The sequence below is a fragment of the Rattus norvegicus genome, chromosome 8, assembly GCF_036323735.1.
Source record: "Rattus norvegicus strain BN/NHsdMcwi chromosome 8, GRCr8, whole genome shotgun sequence".
NCBI lineage: Eukaryota > Metazoa > Chordata > Mammalia > Rodentia > Muridae > Rattus > Rattus norvegicus.
The window spans coordinates 36050217-36074019 of NC_086026.1; the positions used below are offsets into that span (position 1 = coordinate 36050217).

The following is a 23803-nucleotide window of genomic DNA, read 5'->3' on the forward strand; positions in this document are numbered from 1 at the left end:
TCACACAGTACTGATTACTTAATGCTGATAGGAGCCTATCAGTAGGCCCCTTAAAAGATTGTAAACGGAGTCACAGCTCAGTGAGTCAATATCCAAGGGATCACATATCTGGGAGGCTGAGCTGGGATTTGAATCTGGGAATGGTTTTGTGTCTAGCCCCTGCATTGTCTTCTACAGCCCAGAGGCAGACGTCACTTAAGAAAACAGAGTGAAACTAGAGTTATGGACACTGACTATTATATTAAATTCCAGGCTCTCAGTTTGCCTTCCTTCTGCCTGCCACTCACTTATCTTCCTTCCAGGTTTGTGTGCCTCGAGCTAGGAAATAATCCTTATTTCCTAGTGTTTATTAGATTTTCTATAAAACCCCTTGTAAAAGTGGATATTTAAAGGCCCTTTAGATTCCACACATCCCGACTTTATGAAGTGTGTCACACTGCCCACTGCCCAGGAAATTTCTTCCTCAACATCACACTCCAAGCTCTGACCTAGAAGTAAACCCAAGAGCCGCAGCACCCCGCCCGTATTTGCACAGTTTAATAACACCTGAGCCCATGCCAGTACAAACTTTCCTCTTCCTAGCCAAAGATAAACAAAATTTTCACTGTTAATAGCCTACTATTATTTCTAATAAATGTTTCATTCACTCTACGAATATCCTTTAATATATTGCGTGTCTTGGCAGTAATTCAGTCACTATGAATGAGAGTAATAAACTCGGTGGCCTGGTGGATCTTACATTTTAGGAGAAGAGACAATAAATAAGTAACAGATAAATAAATAACAGGTCTTTCTACGTGCTAGGGCTATGAGGAAAATTACAGTTAGGTAAGGGAATGGCATGGTGGGGATCTGGGAATAGCTATTTCAAACAGCATGGCCTGAAGGGTGTGACACTGAAAAGGACATATGGATTTGATGAAGGCTGGGCCACATGCTTTTACAGCAGATCCTGGCAGAGAGAGTACACTTGGCAGGTTCCTGAACAAGGGAAGCTGGGTGCACTGCTGCCCTGGGGAGGCAGCAATGATGGGCTCCAGGTGGTCACACTGCTCTTTTCATCTTTGCATTTCATTCTAAGGATAACTGAGCCAAAGCAGAGTTTTGAACATAGTCAAGCGACATAATTTTTGATCTTAAATGATGAGCAACATTTCTAACTGGGAAGGTACTCTTTCAAAATGCAAGCAGGTAGGACCTGGAGATATGATTCAGTGGATAAGATCATTGGCTACTCTTCCAAAGGACCCAGGTTGGGTTCCCAGTACCAACAGGACTGCTCACAACTGTCTGTAACTCCAGCTCCAAAGGAACCAATGACCTTTTCTGGCTTCCTCAGGTACTGCACGCATGCAATATATATGCATGCATATATGTAAAGCGCATGCGCACACACACACACACACACACACACACACACATATATATATATATATATAATGTCTTAAAAATTATTAGAGGCAATGTGACCAAATACTCTAGGAGCATGGATGCTGACCTGGAGGTTAATTCGGATGGTAAAATGTGATCTGATTGGGTAAATCTCTTAAAAGTTTGCAAATGGGTTAAGCACTGCATCAGACGGGAAGAAAACTAAAATAGCTGCTAGGTTTCTTGTCTGAGCACCTGGATGACAAATGGGCTGTCACGTGTGGACAGTTCCTGCGACTGGGGCTGAGGACAGAGAGGCCAGCACGTAGTGAAAGTTGGGAGTGAGTAGAGTAGGGCTGGTCAAGAGCATGAGGGGCCTAGAGTCTAAATGGTACTTAACAGAGGGTAGGTTGGCTCAGAGTGGGACACCGTAGTTTAGAGGGGAGGGTCATGGTCGGGATGGAGGGTGGTTGGCTGTAGCAGGAAGAGTTTTGGCCAATATGGTCTTATTGTATCTGTTTTGTCGCCATAGCAAAATATGGGATGAGAAAGAAGCATCGATTCACCTTTCGGGTCACATGGTAAACAGGACATGGGAGGACAAGTAGTCAATATTGGTTGAGATGGCTCAAGGGTCGGAAATAACCCAGCATTCCTAGTTCCCACCCAAAAGGGAGAAATGAAAAGAATATCAAAGAAAATACTGGAGTGGGAGATTTTGCTGTGGCAGAACATGAAGCCCACAAAGTAGAGAGGTTTGTGGGATTAGAAACAGATATGTAACTGACTCTAATATTTAGATAGAGAAGCCTATCATGGTAAAGATTTGGAGGTGACAAATGGCTGGCTCATAGTTGGGAGATTTTATCATAATATAACAGAAAACAGAAATGAGTTCATTCTGATGGTCTTTTAAGAGAAAGAAGGAACCCACTATGTTTCTAGCCTCGTCAGCCTCTCTGGCAATTATAGTGGGAGGGGCTAGCACTATTCCTGGTCACAGTCATTCCCACGGCACCATGACCTTTGATACCAGTTCTATAGCCCACTATGGTTCATGCCATGATGGAAGACAGCATGGTCTAAGCAGACTTTTCTCGAGTTCTTCGTATAAAGTTGACATTACCTAACAAAAGCCTTTCTTCACAATGCTTAGGGCCGTCATAATAGAAACAAGCCAAACAGCCTCATTCACTAAAAACTGTAGTCTCACACTTTTGGAAGTTGGAAGCCGGACCTCCTGGGAGTGACAATGCTACATTCTCTTGCAAACTCACATGCAAGATTCTACCTGGTCTCCTCCCACTTGTGGCTGTTTGCTAACTCTGCAGCTTCCCCTGTCTTCCAAAGACATCACTGCAATGACTGTCCTCCCTAGCACATGACATTCTCCCTGGGTGTCCCTGGGTGATCTCTGTGTTATCATTTCGTGAATGCGCTAGTGATGTTGGCACAGGGGAACCACTTGACCACAGTAGAAGTTCATCTTAATTGATTTCAGGTTAAGAATCCCTTAATCCAAAAGTTGAAAGAACCCCTCAAAATCCAAATCCTTATGCACCCACATAAGAAAATTCCGCACTGTGAAAATAGTGTCATCCACAAAATTAGTTAAAATAGTATATAAAATTTACATCAGCCTATATACACAGGGCACAAACTAAGCATAAAAAAATTCTTATGGACAGGCTAGTGATGCCTCAGCCACAAGATATTTCTTCATGCAACTGGAAAAATTCAAAACAAACACATTTTTAAAATTCCAAATCTTTAAACATAAGTCGTGAGCATTTTGGATAAAGAATGTTTAACTCTACTTCCAAATAAGATCATAAAGTTAGGAGTTCATGCATTCATTTCATTTGCTAGTTTGTGTCGTGGGGAAACAAGGTGTAAATCTTTTTACAGTCCCAGAGTACTGCTCCTTGCAGTGGTCATGTAACAACAGCATTCAATTAAAAATAATTTGCATATGTTTCCTCTTTCGCTATTAAGTTCTGGCGGGCTAAAATTGTTTTAGATTGATCTCTCCTGATGGGTAAATTTGTGAAAAGATGGTGTTTCTGGGTGTGAGAGCATTTTTCCATTCATCCGTTACATTATGGTCTGTCTAAAATCCAGAGAAGATATGAAATTACTTTCCTACAAACACTTCTTCCTTCGCCTCCACGGGGCCACCAAAGCTTTGTCTGAAGGTTGATTTCAGTTTGATGATTTTCTATCAATCTGTTGGTTGATGCTGGTTTCATTAAAAATTCTATTATTTTTTTTAAATCCATCATCAAGTTCTAAGATTAATTCATATGTTCATTTTTACAAGACAAAGCTCACCCCAAAAGCTTTCCACGCCAAAAGATTTCACGCTGACAAGACAGAAAATTGGCCAAACAATCCAAAACAAACCCAAACAACTCAGTCACGTGAACGAATGATTTTTTTGACAAACAAATCGTAAAAGATGGAAACCCCAGTACCTCACTACAGTTAAACAAATTTACACTCATCCCCAGCGGCTTCAGCAGAAATGACTTTCTTTATTCCACTGGTGAATTCCAAAATTGGTTTTAAATGCCAGAAGTGCTAATCTCGTCCCAGATTTTCCTCCACCCAAAAGAAAATGAACAAACAAACGCAGGTCTCCGTCTCTGTTTTCATCGTGTAAGTTCTGGGTCTGCCTTCCCCTGACAAGAAGGTGTCTTTGGCCAACAAAAGAACCCCTGACAACATTGAAGATGGACGTGCCCAAAGCTGCAGGGCATCCTACCCCATCTCGCCACCTGACTGCTTTATATTATGACAGAAGGACCAACTCTCCAAGGGCAGAGGTCCGCCCTGCCCCAATCTATCCATGAATCTCTGATAACCTACTTTATGAAACATTCCCGACAGCTTTATCTGGTGGAAAATTCATCTTCGGAGCCATGAACTGTCACAACTTGCCATGCAACGATCTTGTTAGGAAAAATGAAGGACTACCTTTATTCTCACTTCCTTTCAAAGATAAAATATCTCACGAAATGATTGGAACGTAAGAAGACTCATAGATCAAAGCATGCACACCACTCCTACATACACAACCCCCATATGTGTACACACACACATACACACAAACACACACACTCACACACACAATTACAGATGAATATGCATAGACAAAGCAAAAAAAATTTTATAATCCTTCCAAAGCAAATACCAGAAATCTATCCAAGTGTATTGACATGAATATCTGAGCTACGACAGTTTACAATGAGAAAAGAATGCAAAAGTGTTATTATATACATCTATATGCATATACAAAATTTATATATATATATATATATGGATACTCATAGCATATGAAAAGATCATTATGTATTAAGTTGTGTGCACTACTTGATTCTCACCCAACATGTCTTGGAATAGGTAGCAACTGTTCTCTTCAAACAAAGAAACTAATTTTTTGTCTGAAAAACACACTGAGAAGATATCACTGCTTAGGCTCCTGACTCCATCTCTTGTCCCCTCTAGTGCACCACTCTGCCCTAGTACACGCCTGCTGGAATATAAGTTGGTTGGAAGTCTGTGTCAGAGACCTTTGTCTCCACCAGCTGTCATTCAGCTAAATGTCTATTTTGTCTCCTTTGCTCACACAGGAAATTGGAACGAGAATCCTAAAACTAGTACATTTTTCATGTTCGAAAAACAGGTTTTTTTTTCCATCAACTGCAAGCACTTTCTGTACCCATACGGATACATACAGTATTGATAACAATATCTATTATCTTTACTTGTTGCTAATTGCAATAGAAATCACCAGCTTTCCTGTTCCTTGGGAAAGGAAGTGATTTTAGTGAAATGTTCAGCCCTAAAGAACGGGTACAAATCAATAGTATTTAGTTTTGTGCTTTTCATAGATATGAACGGTCATATTCCATCATCTAAACCAAAAAGAAAAAAGGAAGGAAGGAAGGGAGGAAGGGAGGGAGGGAGGGAGGGAGGGAGGGAGAGAGAGAGAGAGAGAGAGAAAGAAAGAAAGGAAGGAAGGAAGAGAGGAAGGGAGGGAGGGAGAGAGGGAGGGAGGGAGGGAGGGAGGGAGAGAGAGAGAGAGAGAGGGAGGGAGAGAGAGAGAGGGAGAGAGAGAGAGGGAGAAAGAGAGAGAGAGAGAGGGAGAGAGAGAGAGAAAGAAAGAAAGAAAGAAAGAAAGAAAGAAAGAAAGAAAGAAAGAAAGGAAGGAAGGAAGGAAGGAAGAAAGGAAGAAAAGCAAGCTAGAGAGTCCCAGGCCCTGCCCAGAGATTGACCCTGACCCTGCTCACTGGATCTCAAACACCTGGCATCCGGATGCACTGGACTGCAGCTTCCTTATAGAACTGTTTCTGTCTCGAACTGTTTAGTGTTCCACTCTGGGAATACACCTGGAGACGTTTGAGAAATTGTGACCTGTCGGTGAAAAGCCCAGGACTGCTGACATCTGAAGCAAAGGGTCAATGGTAGAACCTGAAATAATGCTTCCTCTGAAAAAAAAAACAATTCAGCCCCAGGGTCCCAGGGAGGCAGACTGGCTCTCTGTGTGTCCATGTCACAAACCACATAAGCCATCCTTATGCCCAGGTCTGACCGTCGAAGCTCATCAAAAAAGGAAGTCCTTGTTACACAAGGAAGAGCGAGCAAATTTACTACATTCGTGGAACAGAGGGACTTGGGAAAGGAGGTGAGAGGCACAAAATGAGTCCAGCTCCCTGGCCTAAAGAGAAGGGGTCTAAAAGCTAGGCCCAGGTGCCTATTATCTGATCTTGTGATCTGAGGGAGAGCCTCCCTTTTGTTTCCTGGTCTGTATCACAATGGCAACTGCATCACCTTCCTGATTCCACTGAGAAAGCACTCAACCCCAAGGCTTAGCACAGGGGGGAAAGGCTTGTCCCACAGAGTTGGAACTGTCATATAACAACACGTGCTTTGGTCCGAAGAGAGCAGAGTTGAGAGCTGAGAGCATAGTGAGTCCATTAATTAATTGTATCAGAAGCACACCCAGTAGGTCTTCAGAATAGTTTGGTACTTACTGGGCAAAGCCACCTCCCTTTAGACACATATAGCCCGGTGACCCCAAGGGCAGGAATGTATCTTTCTCTTCCTGGAGCAAGACTGATTGTCGTCACCTTCATTACACTTAAACCCATGTGGCTGACCGTCATGGTCTCTGTAATCCTTTCACACTTCAAAATGCTGTTAGCCCTTGACAGCAGAAAGAATAACCATTTCTACAGAGAACTTCCGGGAAAGGGAAATGATACCATCAAACTGGGTTGTCCGTCTGTACCCAGTTTTTGGTTCTAGTAAAAAACCAGCACATTCTCCCTCCTTCTGTCCCATGGTTGGTTGAGTTTCCGTGTTTCCCATTTTGGTTTCTGGCTCCTCTGTGGGCTTGGCATAGTTCTAGAAACCTCCATGTGAGGGCCCATTTGCCCTTGTGCCTTGGAGCCATGGAAGACAGGCTGGATGCCTGAGCTGCTCCTGAAGGGAGCACAGTCAGCATCCCTGAGAGGAGGCAAAGACAAAGACCAGGACATGCTTCCTGCACGGCATTGCTATTCGGAAGGAGGAAACCCATAAGCAGGATCAATAGTCCCACCGTGAGACAATTGCTGCCAAGGGACTCTAAAGCGAGATGACGGGAAAGGGATGTTTCTCTGTCCTCTTCATCTTAAGGAGGTTACTTTCTCTGAGGTACACCTGGCACATCATCAGGGACATGTCCCCAAAGACTGAAAGACTGGGTAGAAAAGTGACCTGCCGGAGTGGGAAGCACATGTCATAGCGCACATCTCAAATAAGGAACGAACGCCCAACGCAGTCCATCTGTGTGCAGCTCGGGGAGACCTCAGCTCAACAGATGGTGTGTGTTTGGAACCAGCACACCAGCAACTCCTCAGGAACTACCCCACATCACACGTGACCAGACCAACTGTAAGGATACACCAAGGACACCCCAGGCCAAGAAACACAAGGTAGAGAGAGAGAGAGGAGAGGGGAAAAGGGAGTGACCTCAGACACACATTTCTACTTCACTCATTCATACAAGTAACATATTGACCACTTCCCATAGAACAGACACTGGTGAGTGCCAGTAAACTGAATAAGCCAGAGGGTGTGCCTAGCCTCAAGGAACTCACTGTCCGGGTGAGGAAAGGTAACCAAAGAATGCAATGACTTCAGACACAGATGAGTGCCCAGAAGCAAGCTCCCACTCTGATGAGTCAATGTTAAGACACTAAGGCGGGGGAGGGGCTTCATTTGAATTTGGGCCAAAATCGGAAATAACTGCGGATGGAGCAATCTAGATAGCATAGTAGGGACAACCAAAGCAAGACCCTTGGGCAAAGCTATGTGCTTAACGCTGGGATAAAGACCCGAATAAGACAGTTCTGCCTTCCAGGGCCCTCAATATATCTGCAGAGACTAACAGAGACCCACAAAGAACCCCGTTTCCTACATCCGGAAGGAGAATCTCTGAATCTACCACGATCTTCTGTGTTACCTTATGGTGCTGCCATACCAAAACTCAGCCTTGATCTTGTACATTAAGTCAGACTTTCTATTCTTATTCAAGAAAAATACGATGGCTCAGCCACTACAGTCTAGACACAAGACAGGAAGCAGAGCCTCTGACTTGCTCCCACACCCGGGAAATAATTCACTTTTGTAGTAACTGTTTTATTGGTGGAAGGTTCCTCACTGGGCAGAATCATTGAGTGACATTCTGATGTTTCGTGGTTTATACTTGGGCTTGACTAGCCCGCCATCTCAAGTTCTGAGCTGCTTATTAGTGTCTGTGCTTTTTAATACAGTCCTAACCACTGGAAGCCTCCGTCCACCAGGGGGCGCTCTGCTCAGAGTCTCCCTTGTGGTCCTCCTAGCCCCAAGTATTCATCTCGAATATCTTGTTCACTGATTGGCGTTGGTGAGCGCACCCTGGCCTCCTTTCTCACTCCATCTCCTGGATCTGCACCACACAATAAATCTTTGTTAACATATAAAATAAAGTCAGGAAAATATGGTGAGGTGTGAAGGGTACTTTTGTTTGGTCTTCATTCTTCTGCTTAGTAAACTCCTAGGGAGCTCATGGCATTAAAAGGTGTGATCTTTGCTCTCCCATAATATACACTCAGCCAACTTAGAAAGACAGTTACACAGCAGTACAAAAAAGGAAATGACGGCAGATATTAAACCCCACTGGGGAAGTAGGAAGACACAGAGTTCATTGGGCCTTGATAAGTCTTGGGCAATATCAACGTATGTGGTCTAGTTCTGTTGCTTGCTACTGCTCCAAGTTCAGATAAATGGAGTTCTTTGGGTCTCAACTCCTACATCTGTGAAACGAGAGATAATTTAATGAGTTTCAGAGAGTAGGGGGGATTAACTGGTACTATGCGCATTTAGTTCATAGTACCATACAGTGGCTGGCCAATAAGTGATAATACTACTCAACGTATTATGATCATCATTCTGCTAGTTCCACTTCAAAATTTCCTGGCTATTCCACTTAAATCAAGTAAGACTTTTTTTTTTTTCCTGTGAGAGGAGGGTTATACTAGGGACCCGATCAGGGATCCGTATGAGGTAAGCAAGCACTATCAGTGAAGTCATGTCCCCAGACCCAAGTGAGGCTAACTCGTGCCAATGCCTCAGTTTTCTCACCTGTAAAATGTGATGATAGCAAGTACATAATGAATATTGTTAGAATCCACCTGCAGTGTTCGCATCCTTGAATGATGGGATATTATATAAAACACTTTAGTATTCCCGAATGCATGATGACTTCTCATCAATACTGGAATATTTAGTTTTTAAAAAAAATTCGGTGTCATGTGACCTCAACGTTCATAAAACACGGGCACACAGAGCCATCAAGGGGAGCATAGAAAGAGCGAGAAATTATAAAAACCTGCCACTCTGTACGGATTGCCAATACCGTTGTATCTCAGTACTTCCAGAAAGATCACTAGAGATAATTGGATAAACTCTTAAAGTTTCTTCAAAGTACAATCTGTTGCTGAGACATTTATTCTCTTTAGGGACTACAAAAGACCTCCAGGATGATTCTGGTGAGAACAAAGCAGAGTAAAAAGTAACCAGAGCAGAAAGCCCTCTGCTGGTCATAAGGGGAACTGCAGTCTTGCTGCAGGGTGGCCTTCCCTGTGAGCAGAGGGCTTGAACCCCCCCTACTTGTTGATTGGAAAGGAGATCCTGGTTCATCTAATCCCTACATTTTAGAGTTCCATCCATTGAGAGGTCCACCCTCCTGAATGTCACAAAGATATTCGGTCCTGTGGGGCTGACACAGCATAGCAAGGGGACTAGTTGGACCATTTCTGAAAGCTTGGGCTGTGACTATCCTGAGGCCTAGGGAAACAGCCTCACCCATATCCTCATAGTGCCATGTGTGCTCAAACAAGACCGCTGTGTGGAGTGCCTATGCGAAAACGCAAACGAACAATGCTGGTGTCTGGAAGAGACTAGGTGAGGGTGAAAGGGAAGAGGAACTCAGTCAACACACAATCATGTCCTGTCAGAAAGAAGTCCAGGGCCCTGGCACCTCCTGGATGCAGCCACTCTGGCAAGGACACATCCTCCTGGATACTGCTTTCCTGGGATGACATCTTGGTCACACCAATCCTCTCGCTTCCCTTAGAAAGTGAGAGTCACTGTGGAGGCCAATTGCCTATGTATAGCTTCAAATCTCTCGGTCACTGGCCACCTTCTTTTCTCTCTTTTGACTGTTTTGTGTGTGTGGAGGAGTGTCTATATGTATCTAAAATAATCCCCCATAGATAGTGTCTCTATTTTGTCCGTGGAGGTATGCTCCCTGTAGCCAAGGGTGAGAGGCAGAAGGGTCATCTACAGATCACCAAGTTTTCTTGACTATACTGTTTAGAGGTTTGTTTTTGTTTTGAAGTAGTCTGAAATCAATGCATATTTAAAACTAGATAGTTCACCTTGATCTAAAGTAGTCCCTACAAAGTTCATGCGTGTTACAACAGTAAGTAACCAGGAGTCATAACAGTTAGGTCCTCAAAGACAAAAGATTTTGGGGTGTTTGCGGCCCCTTGCATGGTTTCTTTAAATCACGTGTATTTTTGAAAATGTCCTCACGACTCAACTCTGTGATGGCAGCACTCACTCCCCAAGATCGTCTGTCCTATGGGAACCCTGTGCACAGCCCACAGGCACCCCAATCTCAGCGCTGATGAACCAGGACATTTGTCACCATAGCCAAGGTTCATTTCCCAAGAATCTCCATGCTAGAGGATGAAAATAGTATCCTGTTGCCTGCAGACCGTTTGGTTGACCAGCTTTTAAAACTTTATTAAAGAGGACACATTGGGTCAAAGAGGGGCACAGAGGTTGCTTGCTTTCTTAAAAATTCCAGAGATGAAAATTTCCCCTTACAATCATTCAGTGTGTAGCCCTCCTGTGAGTGGTGTGGTTTTATCAACTGGAAATGGAGTCAGTGCTTCGATAGCATTATCGCAAGGGAGACCGTCTTGCCCCACTTAGCACAAAATATAGCTAAGATTCTTCTCCTCCTCCTCCTCCTCCTTCCCAGAGCTTGCAATCCTCAACCACAGAAACCATTCCTGATCCAACACAACACTAAAGCTCAGGGTTTGTTGAGTGTCAAGTTTTGTTCATACTGCAATGGTGAGCAATAACAAACAGAACATAATCCACTCATGTAGAATGCATTTTCCAAAGACAAATAAGAGTCCATAGCACCAGTGTCCGAAAGCCACAATCAGACAGGAAAATACAACTGCCTCTACCCACCATCTCATGGAACCCAGACAACCCAGGATAACGCTGGTGAAAACCAGACTCGGGAAAGGAGGTTTTTGCCGAGTCCAGCCCCTGTGGCAACTCTCAGTGGCATGGGTAGAGCGCGAGGGCATCCACACCAAGCCAGATTCCTGCTTTGGGACTCATTAACTTCAGTGGGGAGATCATCCATGCTGCTTCTCAGCCAAGCCCCAAGTCACCATAGCTGTCAGGGTCAGGAACAGGCAGTACCAGGATCTGCCTTCAAAATAAAGCAGCTATCCCTCGCCCTTAACAAACCCCTGGGTCAAAGAAGCCAGGTTTGGAAAACACAGCTCTCCCATAGCGTTGCCCTGTGATTGCCACATTCCTCGGTAGAGCAGTTAGCTCATCCAGGAATTGTGTGGCGCAGCGAGCTAGTGATCTCTCCACTAGCCCTGGCTTGCTCCAGAGCACACACCGGCACCCCTGCCCCTTTGCCCCAGCCCAAACAAATCATCCTTTTGTAGAGTGGCAGTTCCCTACCTGAGGGTGGCGCTCTCCCCCTGCCTGACCGTCACGTTGTCCATAGCTTTGGGAAAGGTGGCATCTCCGCTACGCACCGGCACTCCTGTGGGTACAAGGAACAGCAGCCTGAGAGACACGACCACGAGGCACTTCCAGGGCAGGAACAGGTACCCACAGACCCCCATTCTCGACAGCCACAACTTCCCAGAACTCCGGTAGTGGCACGCACACGCCCCCCGGGCGAGCACAGGAAGTGGGTGGGGTGGGGAGTGAGCGCGGGGACCCAGCGATGAACTAGCGGCGACCGCGCGATGCACTGGGAGGAGAAAAGCGCGCAGACTCCTCCAAGTCTAATATTCCTCCCCTAAATCCAGCCTCAGCTCGCAGCCTCTGAGAACCAGTTTCCACACACATCCGAGGCGGACTTTCTCCGTGCTGCCTGTGGCCTGGAAGGTGGCCAGGAGAGAGAAGCGCAAGGCAGGCAAGCAGGCGCACAGGTGCGGGTCTCAGAAGCTGCCTCTTCCCCGTAGCAGTTCAGGCATGGCACTTTGGACAGGAGTAAGCACTTTGGTATCCAACGGGGCTGTGGCTGGGCTGAATCCAGCTACCCAGATGTGGTCTACGGTTCCTCAATCGAACAACGGGAAATCCAGCACTTTCTTAAGTTTCAGAGCAAGGCTCGCCGCCAGAAACAATCTGGAACAATAGCAGATGGAAAGTAGAGCACGCAAAAGGCGGCACGGATGGTGCGAGGAGGCGCCTGCTAAGCCGGCTTCGTGCAATCCGGACTCGGGAATCCTGCCGCAGAGCCACGGTCAACTTCCTCAGAGCCCAGATTCGCGCCGCAGCTTGGGCTGTCTCTGCAGCGCAGCAGCGAGGCTGGAGCGGCGCGGCAGGGGCGGACCGCAGCGGTCCCAACCCGCTCTCTGGCTCGCTGCAGAAGGTGAAGCGCAGTCAGCACCGGAGCCACGGACGCCAAGCTCAGCGGCCGCCCCCGGCCTCCGCGCTGCCTTCCTCCCGGGAGCAGCCCCGACGCGCGCGGGCCCCGACCGCCGGGGTTGTCATGGCAGCAGCTCCATCCCTGACCGCCACTTTCTCTCGGTGCCGACTCCAAGCGATCGGGCTGGCGGGCGGCACGGACTGTGCGCTCATCCCGGCGGGTGCGGGGCGCGGGCGCCCACCTTAACCCCCGCCGCGCCAGGCCGGGGCAGGGCGGTGTACCACCTCTGGCCACCAGTTTAACCATTTCCGTATTTGAAGAGCTAGCTCTTCGCAATTAAGAAGACAAAGTTACTGTGAGGTCTTAATAACCCTAGACATCTTAATAAGGGTCACAAACTAACTAGGGAAAGAAGAGCCTGAAGCATGCATATGTGCACCTTTAAAATGGCCAAATTAATTCTATCAGCGTTGAGAGTACATTTACGACATTAGGAAGATGCTTTAAATAGTCTCATTTTTATTCAAAGTTACACCACCCTTTGCACTACACCCACCCTCTTAAAACCCCACAGACTCAACACAGCCATTCTAAAAGGAGATCGTCCACGTTTTTAAAAAACAAAAAATGTGAAAATTCCAGAAGCATCTTGGCTGATTAAATGAGCAAAATTCCTTTAAAATGTTGGTCAAGTTCAACCCAGCCTTTCTCAATCCCCCAACCCCACCCAGACACTGCGTATGCTAACTGAGTAAAGGGTACACAGGCATGGGCCAGTGCGAGCCACAGCCTCCTCTATAAGGAAGATTCTCTGGGTTCTGGGTTCGCACTCTGGCATACCTGATCTCATCTCCAAGAGGCGTGGCTTTCTTTAAATCTTTGAAGCCCAAAGAGAGACTTCTCTCTGTCTGCTGCTGGCTTCTCTGTGCCTACATCATAGTTCTCCCTTCACCCTAGCTCTGACGGACCGTGCCCGGTCCCTGTACAGGGAACAGGGTAGATCAGTAGGAAGAGTGCAGGTAACACTAATAGTCTTCCTTTTCGGGGACTTCCAGTCCTGAGCTCCCAATACTGTCCCGAATTGTGACTAGGAATGGAAGGGGAGGATACACTGGGTTTGTTTATTTCCCTAGACTTTCCCTTGCATTCAATTGGGGTATTATTTATATTAAAAGAACAAACCGCTGGGGATTTAGCTCAGTGGTAGAGCGCTTACCTAGGAAGCGCAAGGCCCTGGGTTCGGTCCCCAGCTCCGAAAAAAAAATGAACCAAAAAAAAAAAAAGAACAAACTATGGAATAGCAATGGGGAAAAGGTGCTTCCCCAAAGCCATCCAGTACCAGATACTAAAACATTACTACAGAACCATGATTAACCTCAGAGGTGCCGGTACCACCAAGCATTGACACTATGGAGTCACACCAGCCATTTCCATGTAGACAGTGTGCAAGAGTCCACATGTGCACACACGTCTCCCACAATCTCCCCTTCACACTACTACACTGGACGGGAGGGTAGAGGGCGACTTTGGAATGTGTTGACCAAACTCGAAAGTCACGAAAGAAGATGAGCAAACTTGCTTTTCTAGCTTTAGAGTTGTCCGGACACTTCTGGGCCGTCAGGTACTGAGCGGCTTTACACTGGAGGTAGCAAAGCACTTGACATCAGTTCATGACTAGACCAATTCCCTATTGTCTCCTCTAGTGACTTCTTCTGATATTAAAGTCTCGGGGAACTCATCCACTATTTTTGATCCCAGAGAACCTTTTGACATACGGTGCCAAAAATGCTGACATGTTTGACTTATGACAACAACAAATGGCTTGGCTTTTTTTTTTTTTCCCCCAAGCCTATTTTGTCTCATTCACCAATGGGAAAATCTGAAAATCTGAAATTAAACTGTTTCATTCCGTTGATCTGTTCATGAGCACGGGTGGAAAGTGTGAGTCTCTCTCTGCTGATTAATAGGCTGCTGGCTTCAAGGCGCTTCCCTTAAATCCAGCACATTCCTAATAATCCACTAGCTATCCCTCCTGGGGTCCCATCACAAGCCCTCTTCCTAAATGCCACACCCATGGAAACAAACTCCTTCTGGGCTTTAGAGCCATTCCTGAGAATGAATGGGGCTGACTCCTTTCATGACAAATTCTAATTCAGTCTCTTGCTTCTAATTCCAACTAGGTACAAATGAGCACTAGGTTTTGCATTTAGGAATGGGGATAATGACAACCAACAGGCTGTCCCAAGGGAGCTACATACATGATTAACTCTACAGGAAAAATACTTAGAAAACCATTTAAGATGGAAGACGCTTTATTAATACATTTTTTTTCTGTTTCTGCTTCATTATTATGGCTAGACAGAAAAAGTAATCCTCACGGGCTCCTTGAGACATTGTCTATCCGGCCTGAATACATTTCGTCTTAGACAAGCAAAACATTTTTGTCTCGGACCACGAGGAAGAGTGCTGACCTGCAGCATCCCAGTGGCTGTCCACAGAAGGCACCACAGAGCTCAGGTAACTCCAGGAAGACAAAGAAAAGCCACTCAGAGCCTCTGCTCGACTCACAAATAAAAGTCAAGAAAGTGGCCCTAAGGTCAGAGACTCCCCATAATTAACAAGGCAGATCGGCTTTATTCAAACCTGCTATGCAAGTGCTTTAAAGAGATGAAGATCAAAATCGCATGTCAATTGCCTTCCCATCCCCTAATCCCTAAATATAACCAGCACTTAGTGGCTTATCTTATATCCTGTCTCTGGCTTCATAAAAACCACTGGATTTATTTTATTTTTCCCAGCATATCTGAGTTAATGAAAAAGGGATGACAGTCAGAGCAATTTCATTATTTGTGTTCTTTATAGAAACAACTTCCTCTCTGCCTCCTGGAAAGCAGACTCCTAAGGAGCTCCACCTCCACCTTCTTTTCCCCTCCCAGCCCCCTCTTCTCCCCCTCTCCCCCGTCTTTCTCACATACACATATACTGTACACATAAATCAACTTGTCACAGCTTGTCTCTACACTGACAGCTGTAATTGCTTCAGGTTATAAAAATATCTTTAGGACAATACCTTTCAAGCTCCCCTACCATCTCTCTCTCTCTCTCTCTCTCTCTCTCTCTCTCTCTCTCTCTTTCTCTCTCTCTCTCTCTCTCGTGTGTATGTGTGTCTGTCTGTCTGTCTGTAGGTAGGTATGTCTGTCTCTCTGTCTCTCTCTGTCTCTCTCTGTCTGTCTGTCTTTGTGTCTGTCTGTCTGTCTGTATGTATGTAGGTATGTCTGTCTCTCTGTCTCTCTCTGTCTCTCTGTCTCTGTCTCTCTCTGTCTATCTCTCTGTGTGTGTCTGTCTGTCTCTGTCTCTGTGTGTGTGTCTGTCTGTCTGTCTCTGTCTCTCTGTGTGTGTCTGTCTGTCTCTCTCTGTCTCTCTCTGTCTCTGTGTGTGTGTGCGAGAGAGAGACAGAGAGAGAGACAGAGAGAGAGACAGAGAGAGAGACAGAGAGAGAGACAGAGAGAGAGAGAGAGAGATCAGATAAGAGTGTATGGTAGGTTTCTACCTGACCTAGCACCTGTACATTGAACTAGGGTTTGAACAGAATGAAGTCCTATCCTGATGATGGTCACTCCACTGGGCTTTTGTTTCCTTTTTACTTCATGCTACCCACAGCAAGCTAGGGTGAGCTAAGGAGCCATGGCTATTTCACCATGCAAGAAGCAGAGAAAGAACAGCAGCTTGAGAAAGGCCAGCTCTAGTTCTCTACAAAAGGGAAAGGCCCCCCTCTCCTGGTGGAGATTTCAAACAGAAGTACAGGCAAGATGAAAAACGCAGGGCAGTTAGTGAGTGGCCTGACATCAAATAGACATTGGAAGATTTAATCAGAAAGAGCAGTGTAAATCTGGATAAAGAGGTGCCTCCAGGGGTGTAGGGAAGGGCTGGGCTTTGAGGGGAAAAATGTGTGCTATTTTTTGCTCCTCTATGAATACAGGATCACAATAAAAACCACTGCTCTTCGGGGCTGTACTCTGGTGTGTTAGGATTTCAGTGGGAAGAGCGCGGAGGCAGCGTGAAGACATGTATGCATGGACAGAAAAGAGGTCAGAAATAGATCCGAGAAGAAGGAGATGAAGAAAAGACGGGGGCATGGCTGCCTGTCTGTGCGCTTTGAAGCCCACAGAACTGTCTAAGAGATGCACAAAGCAGAGAGGCTGTAGGGCAAAAGCTTTGGAGGACAACTGAATGAACCAGAATCAAAGCCCCAAAATACAAAGGGTAGGAATCCAGAGAGTGCATTCCAAGAGTCAGAAAGGTTGGGATGAAATTGTCTCTCGTGTAAGATTCGAATCATAGTAAAACCTCAGACCAAGAGAATCACAGAAGGACTTCTCAGAAAGGATGTGGGAAGATGTGCGATACATGTCTCTCCTTTAAGGAAGGAAGGAATGAGTCCCAGAAGGCCATACTAGGTATGAAGCTAATAACGGGCCAAGCAGGACAAGAACTCAGTACTCCTGACACTTTTCCGACACTCTTTCTATTGGTCCACAGCTATGGACACTGCTGAGAGAGCAGACTCTCAAATACTGACTTATTGCTACATCTGGGGACCATACAGACAACTAAGGAGGAGACCACAAAGTGCTTATGATTACTCTGAGCATCCAGTATTCCCACTGAACCTGATGCATAGATAAGCCAGCGTATATAAGGCCGCTGTTGATGACTAGATAAAGATGACGAAGAGAACCCGGGCCTGCCCTCCTGTTGCCAGCAGTCAAGTGGTCTTGGGTTTCTCAGCAGCATGATTCACACTGATATCCACAGAGGTGGAAGCTCTAGTGAACCCCGATTTGGACTCCCCTAAGATGAGGAAAATATGTTGAAACCTACCTTCTCCTTAAGAAGCAAACCTCTGGTGCTTGTCCAGATTTCAAGGCAACAAATTGGCCTTTCTAGAATCATTCATTAAGAGGAGGGGAAGTACAATCAGGGGTGTCCTAATGTGTAACAAATTCTCTAGTCAGGAAAGCCCACACAGAACATGCTGGCTACCAAGAAATACAAACAGGATGTAAGGAGTTTCTAAAAACAAAAAAACACACTTTTTGGTAAAAGCATTGTGGGGAAGAAGGGGAAGAAATGGCAATCTTCTTGGTCTTGAACTAGGATGGAACCATGGGGACAGGGCTTTGCATGTAAACTAGTGGGATACATGGGGACAGGGCTTTGCATGTAAACTAGTGGGATACATGGGGACAGGGCTTTGCATGTAAACTAGTGGGATACATGGGGACAGGGCTTTGCATGTAAACTAGTGGAATGCATGGGGACAGGGCTTTGCATGTAAACTAGTGGGATACATGGGGACAGGGCTTTGCATGTAAACTAGTGGGATACATGGGGACAGGGCTTTGCATGTAAACTAGTGGAATGCATGGGGACAGGGCTTTGCATGTAAACTAGTGGGATACATGGGGACAGGGCTTTGCATGTAAACTAGTGGGATACATGGGGCCAACCACATGGAGCTGGGGTAAGTCTGTGTGAACAGATCTGGAAGTTCAGTCCAGAGCCTGGCTGCTCTTGTGTCTCTCAGGATGACACCTGGAGGAGCTGTGTTAAACGTGTCGCAAAGGTCACAGAGAAATTCACTCACAGGACAGGAGGAGTCTGGGCGCAGAGAACAGGCGTGGAGTTTAAACCACAAGAGACTTGTCCCAAAGAAAGAAAAGAAATACCATGCTAGGGTATGATCAAATGACAAGAGTCTCAGTAGCCATACTCCAGCAGGAAGGAGAGTGACCACATCCTGCACATCATTGTCCCACCCCTGAATATCTAGCCATCCACTGGCTGCTGCCTGTGCACAAAAGGGAAACAATCCCCTGAGATGATCTGGCTTAATCTTTCTGTAGCAGGTACTTAGGGCTCTCCTGGTCCCATGTACAGTGGAAAGGTAGAGAAAGAGTGGAGAAGAGGCTTCTAAACCATCTGAAAAAAAAGCCCCACCTTAGAACCTTTCCCCAAGATTCCCCACACCCTTCTCTGCCTCTGTATGCATGGTGCAGATAAAGCCACTTTGGGTCTGCAAGGCGAACTTGACGCAGGCTCCATTTTCAGGAGGTCATTTGGTCTTCTAACCCTTCTAGCTTCTAACCCCAGAGAAGCTGGCTCGATAATCCTTCTAGAAAGGTTACCTGTGCTTGTCATCACTTACATCCGTTCTGCCTATCAAATCTAACATTTGCAAGAAGCTACCTAACGGTTCAAGACCTGGCTTCTGATATCAGGACATGCCGGTGCATGGTAATCTCTGAAGCCTCACATCTGGAGCCCACCCAATTTACTGTCGAGCAAACACACCTTTCATGCCCCTACTGCTTGACTACCTAAATAATCACCCACTGTTCGTGTCTCTCCCTAGCCTTTTATCCAGTTTTCTTTGGAGGGTTTTACCCATTCCTCAGCTGGGAGCAGAAAGAGAAAAGGCAAACCTCAATGAGATGGGTACAGGCTGTATGATACACTGTTTTAGTCATACATTTTACTAGTAGCGAGTTCCATACAAATACCACTTTGTAAACTGGAACACCTGGGCTCCTGTTTCTCTCAGCCCATCAGCCCAACTCACTGCTATTTGGAAAATGTAGGATTTTTATTTGTAAAACGCACCAGCATCCTTCAGGAATGGTGACTCCCTGCGAAGATCTCACAGCTAATTCATTGCAATGGGTTAACACATTTCTGAAGAATTAAAAGAATGATTCCAGAGGAAGACAAGACCTCTTGGGAGGCAGGGATCAAGGGTCTGTAGTTGCAGCCCCAGTCTGCCACTTACTGTGAGGAAGTGCCTAAGACTTTACCACCTGACTTGAGCACAAGGAGCTTGGATTAGATGATTTCCGGGATCTTTCGGACTAATAGACAGTGATTAGGATGCTCATCAGCCCCTCTTCTCTGAGCAGTTTACCTTTCAGAGTCTCTTATCTGTTCCCCCTGTGCAGAAATAGCCTCTTCCTCCTGCCCTTCCACTCTCCAATAAGCCAAGGTACCACTTCAGAATTCAGAAAACTATCATACAAGGTAATTAATGAGCTGCTCCAGATCTAAGGCGAGCCGATAGAGGAGTCAGGATGATTAAAAGTCTTCCGATAAAGGGTTTCTTTAAGGAAAAGAGAAATCCCACAATGCATCCAGCAATGTTAATCTTCAATAAATACGCTGTTAATATTTAACTGGCATTTATTTAAACTTACAGTAACTGTCCTATTAAATCTAAATTAATTGCCCATTTGGGAATCTTCCCCTAAAGCCTAGCTGGGACATGTCTGTCTAGATCACAGTCTGCACTAGGCATCTAGCCATAAAAAGAATGCTGAAGCCATCCTTCCAAGACTTGGCTATTGGAACGGCAAGGCTGCAAGGGTGTTGGACATGGACTAGGCTAGTAAGTTGTCTGTCCTGTGACTTTCTGGGAGCATAACTGTTTTTGCTCTGCAGTAAGAGATGACTCTGTTTCATTATCATTGTTTTATGATGCAGGGCTGCACAAAGCACATTGTCCTGCAGGAATGCAGTGTGCACTGACCCCTGCTACCCTCTGCCTTTACCCTCTTTCCCAGGCATCTTTGTTCCCAAGGAGCCTCACTTCTACTTTCTGCCACTTCGACGTCTAATTTCATCCTGTCGTATGTATTTATAGGAGTAAAGTAAATAAAGTCTGGGACCTACAAACTGGAGAAAGCTTTTGGCATTTGTATGAGGATGACTTCGGCTTATTAAAAATGAGTATCTAGGTTTGCATCCATTTTCCTACAAATGGCACAACTTCATTCTTCATTATGGGTAAATAAGATTCCTCTTCTTTCTCTCTGTGTCTCTCTCCGTCTCTTCATCTCTCTTTCCTTCTCTGTCTCTGTACCTTTTTCTGTGTGTCTGTCTGTCTAGCCTGCCTGTCTCTGCTGCCTATCTCTGTTTCTCTCTCTTTGCTTAACAATCTTTTCTTTTTTAATACATGCTAGTTAAGTGCCCACCACAACCCAGAGGTCAATCATGATCCCTCCCATTCCTTGTGGACTCTGATTTAGACTCACCTCCTTCATTTTGCCTCATTATATCCTGGGGTTCATAAATAAGACATTAATACTTTGTAGTCAGTTGTGTGTTTGTATCTGTACACATGTGCACACATAAATATAGCTTACATGCAGGCACTAATAATGACATTAATGCTTCATATCAATTCTGTGTTCATAACTGTATACACAGACACACATATAAATACAGCTTACATACAGGCACAAATAGAAATACACCCTAGTGTGTCACAGTGAACATTTCGTAATGGCAGTCATCTATAAAAGAGCTGTGAAATAATCCTGAGCCGTGCTGCTTTGTCAGGGGTAGCCAAAGTGTAATTGGGTAGAACTGATCTTTGGCTCTTCCTGGAATCAATCAATATTGTTTTATTATAAGTGTGATCCTGGCTGAACTTGGGTGATGTTATTTCACCATGATTAGAACATATTTACATTTGCTCAGATTCTCACACTCACTGGTCTCCTGTGGATTTTGATAAACACGGCTCACAAGCCAGTGTTCAGGCAGGGGGCTGCTTCAAACCAACACATCAAGGCTGACTAGAATCTGTACTTTCCTCAGGGGCGTGGGAACAGGGTGGGGCACACATCATCCACTCTAAGGTTCCAGAAGGTTTAGGTAGGTTTCTCTATACTCCGTCTTGCAAGGCTAGGAAGTTGGTAGAGATCTAGCTAAGAATAGAAGTGGTGAAGACAGACCACTGAAGAGAAGGAAGGCAGAGAGGCAGGCAAAGCACCCACACTTTGTAAGAGGACTATGCTTGTTCTTAATCCCTTGTGGAAGGTTCGAACTTGTACAGCTTGTTTTTAAATAGTTTTTCTAACTAACTCATATACACTATCATTTTGTTTCTTTGTCCTTTTTTGTTGGTTTTTTTTTTGGTTTTTTGTTTGTTTGTTTGTTTGTTTGTTTGTTTGTTTGTTTTCCCTGCTCCCTTCAATCTCTGTCAAGGGAGACCAGAGACAGTATAGGACCCTCCCAATGCCTTCAGTTAATAAAAGAAATTCCTCCTTTTCCAAAACATCTTTATTCTTCCTTATACTGACACTTAGAAAGTAGAGAAAAATGAATGGCATTCTGCATTTCTCCATGTTATTTTTGCTACCTCAAATTTACCCTTCCTGGAGTCCATTTGGTCTAGGTTTTACACATTAGGAACACGGAAAGGCGTGGTTGGTTGATGCTTCAAGACCTTGCATCTCTCCTCTCTTGAGGGTCAACCCCTGTGGCTTTTTCCTCCCAGAAAAGAGTGGCTTCTCTGAACCTCCTATAGGCTGGTTCCTTGGAGTTTATCAAAGAGTTTCGAGAAGCAAGAAAGTGAGGACAGCTACCAACCACGAAGTTCCAGAGTAGATTTACCTGAACTCAGGTCGTTCCAGTCCTGGAGGAGGGAAAAGGGGGGATGTTGTGAGTGTATATGTGAACCAGGAATAACATATGAAAATAGTTTACCTGAGCTTTCACAACAGTTTTGACAAGTTGTCAGGATCAAGGATGTCTTTAAAAAGTGGATGATGAGAAGTCTCTGTTTTTTCCCTCCAAGGCAGAAAATTAGCTTAAAGCTAAGATACAAATCAAGCACAGATTGACATGTTTCTATACGGAGAAGTATTAATAAGAGATTCCTCAAAGGACAGTTGCTAGGACAAATCAAATGTGATTTTATTTTTTATTTTATTTTGGGCAAATGATCTGTCAAAAGAGATTCAGAGAAAACACTCCCAGGTTTTCAGAGAGCATTGTAGTCCATTAGCGAATTAAATCTTCAGCTGACAGGAAGGAGCTGAGACAGTCCACAAGCTTATGTGAATGTGTAGAAAAGTGGAGACGCGGAGTATAAGAGGCTTCGATGTGTACTGATTAGATATTGAGTCCTGGATGGTTAAGAGAAAATACAGTGTGGTGGACTGAATATGGATGTTGACGCTAATGGCCTGGACTTTGAGTTCAGGCTCCACAAACTGCCAACTTGACCTTGAATAATTTTCTTACCTCAATTCTCAATGTTTCAATTCTCTCCTGTATTAAAATGAAATAGCACTTCCTGCTATATTGACTGGAAGATTAAATAAGAAAATACAGGGAATAGTCAATGACACGTGATGCCAACCCCTGAAACAGGAGCTACTGAGTTTTCCTTCTCCAACCCAGGAGAAGAACTTTGTTCTCAGCCATCATGAGTGGTTCCTTCTGCATGGTCCTAACAGTACAGGTCACAGTGTGATACAATAAATATTTTCCCACAAGTAACAGAATTTTCCCACCTGCCCCCGAAATTTTGAATCAAATGTTGTTACAAAAGTTATAGATATAGATAGTTATAAAAGGTATATAGGGGTTGGGGATTTAGCTCAGTGGTAGAGCGCTTGCCTAGGAAGCGCAAGGCCCTGGGTTCGGTCCCCAGCTCCGAGAAAAAAAAAGAACTAAAAAAAAAAGGTATATAGAGAGTGCTATATTAGAAAGAAAAAAGAAACAAACCAAAAACTACTACTTTTGCTCAAAATCCCTGTGACAAATCCTACAATTGGTACTCACTTCTGTTGGGATGTGTTCTTTTTTCTGGAGTGCTATGAATGAGGAAGACTCCATCAAGCCTGCTTTAAAAGTCACGTTTAAGTCTCCATCCTGAACACTTCCCCTCACTACCCAATCCCTCAACTTCTCTGTCCTTCTGTGTGTCTTTCTTCCCCCACACACGTCAGGTCCTTTTTCTAAATTATGAATACTATAAACCCAACTCTCTCAGTCACCACTGCCTCACAATGCCTTGAGGCCCATGCATGCATGTACACACACACACACACACACACACACACACACACACACACACACACACTGGTCTTATCTTGGTTACTGAGATCTCTCTTAGGTAGCCAGCCCGTACCAGCCCTTGCCAGGTCTACTGTACTCTCCACACTGAAGTAAGGTTCCCTGGATCTGAGTAGATCACTTTTCCTTATTAAGACCATCCTGGCTCCCCACTGCTCTATGAATAAAGTGCTCCCTGATTATGTGGCTTCTGAGCCTAAAAGACCCAGTCTTTTGCTCTTAATCTATCTCCTGTCAAATTTTCTCATAACAAGTCAAGTTAGGACTTACTTCATT

At 45.0% G+C, this 23803-nt stretch overlaps 1 protein-coding gene across 5 annotated transcripts in view; it reads right to left on the reverse strand.

The window, feature by feature from the left end:
- The window catches only part of Ntm (neurotrimin), a 990153-nt gene that overhangs the window by 415288 nt on the left and 551062 nt on the right, over positions 1 to 23803 (reverse strand). For 4 of the 5 annotated variants that reach the window (XM_039082005.2, XM_039082007.2, XM_017595865.3 and 1 more), the window contains exon 2: positions 11686 to 11770. In XM_039082005.2, the coding sequence (XP_038937933.1) occupies positions 11686 to 11770 (85 nt within the window). Of the gene's footprint in view, positions 1 to 11685; positions 12335 to 23803 lie in introns of those variants that run through there. The other variant, NM_017354.2, reaches the window with a different exon arrangement.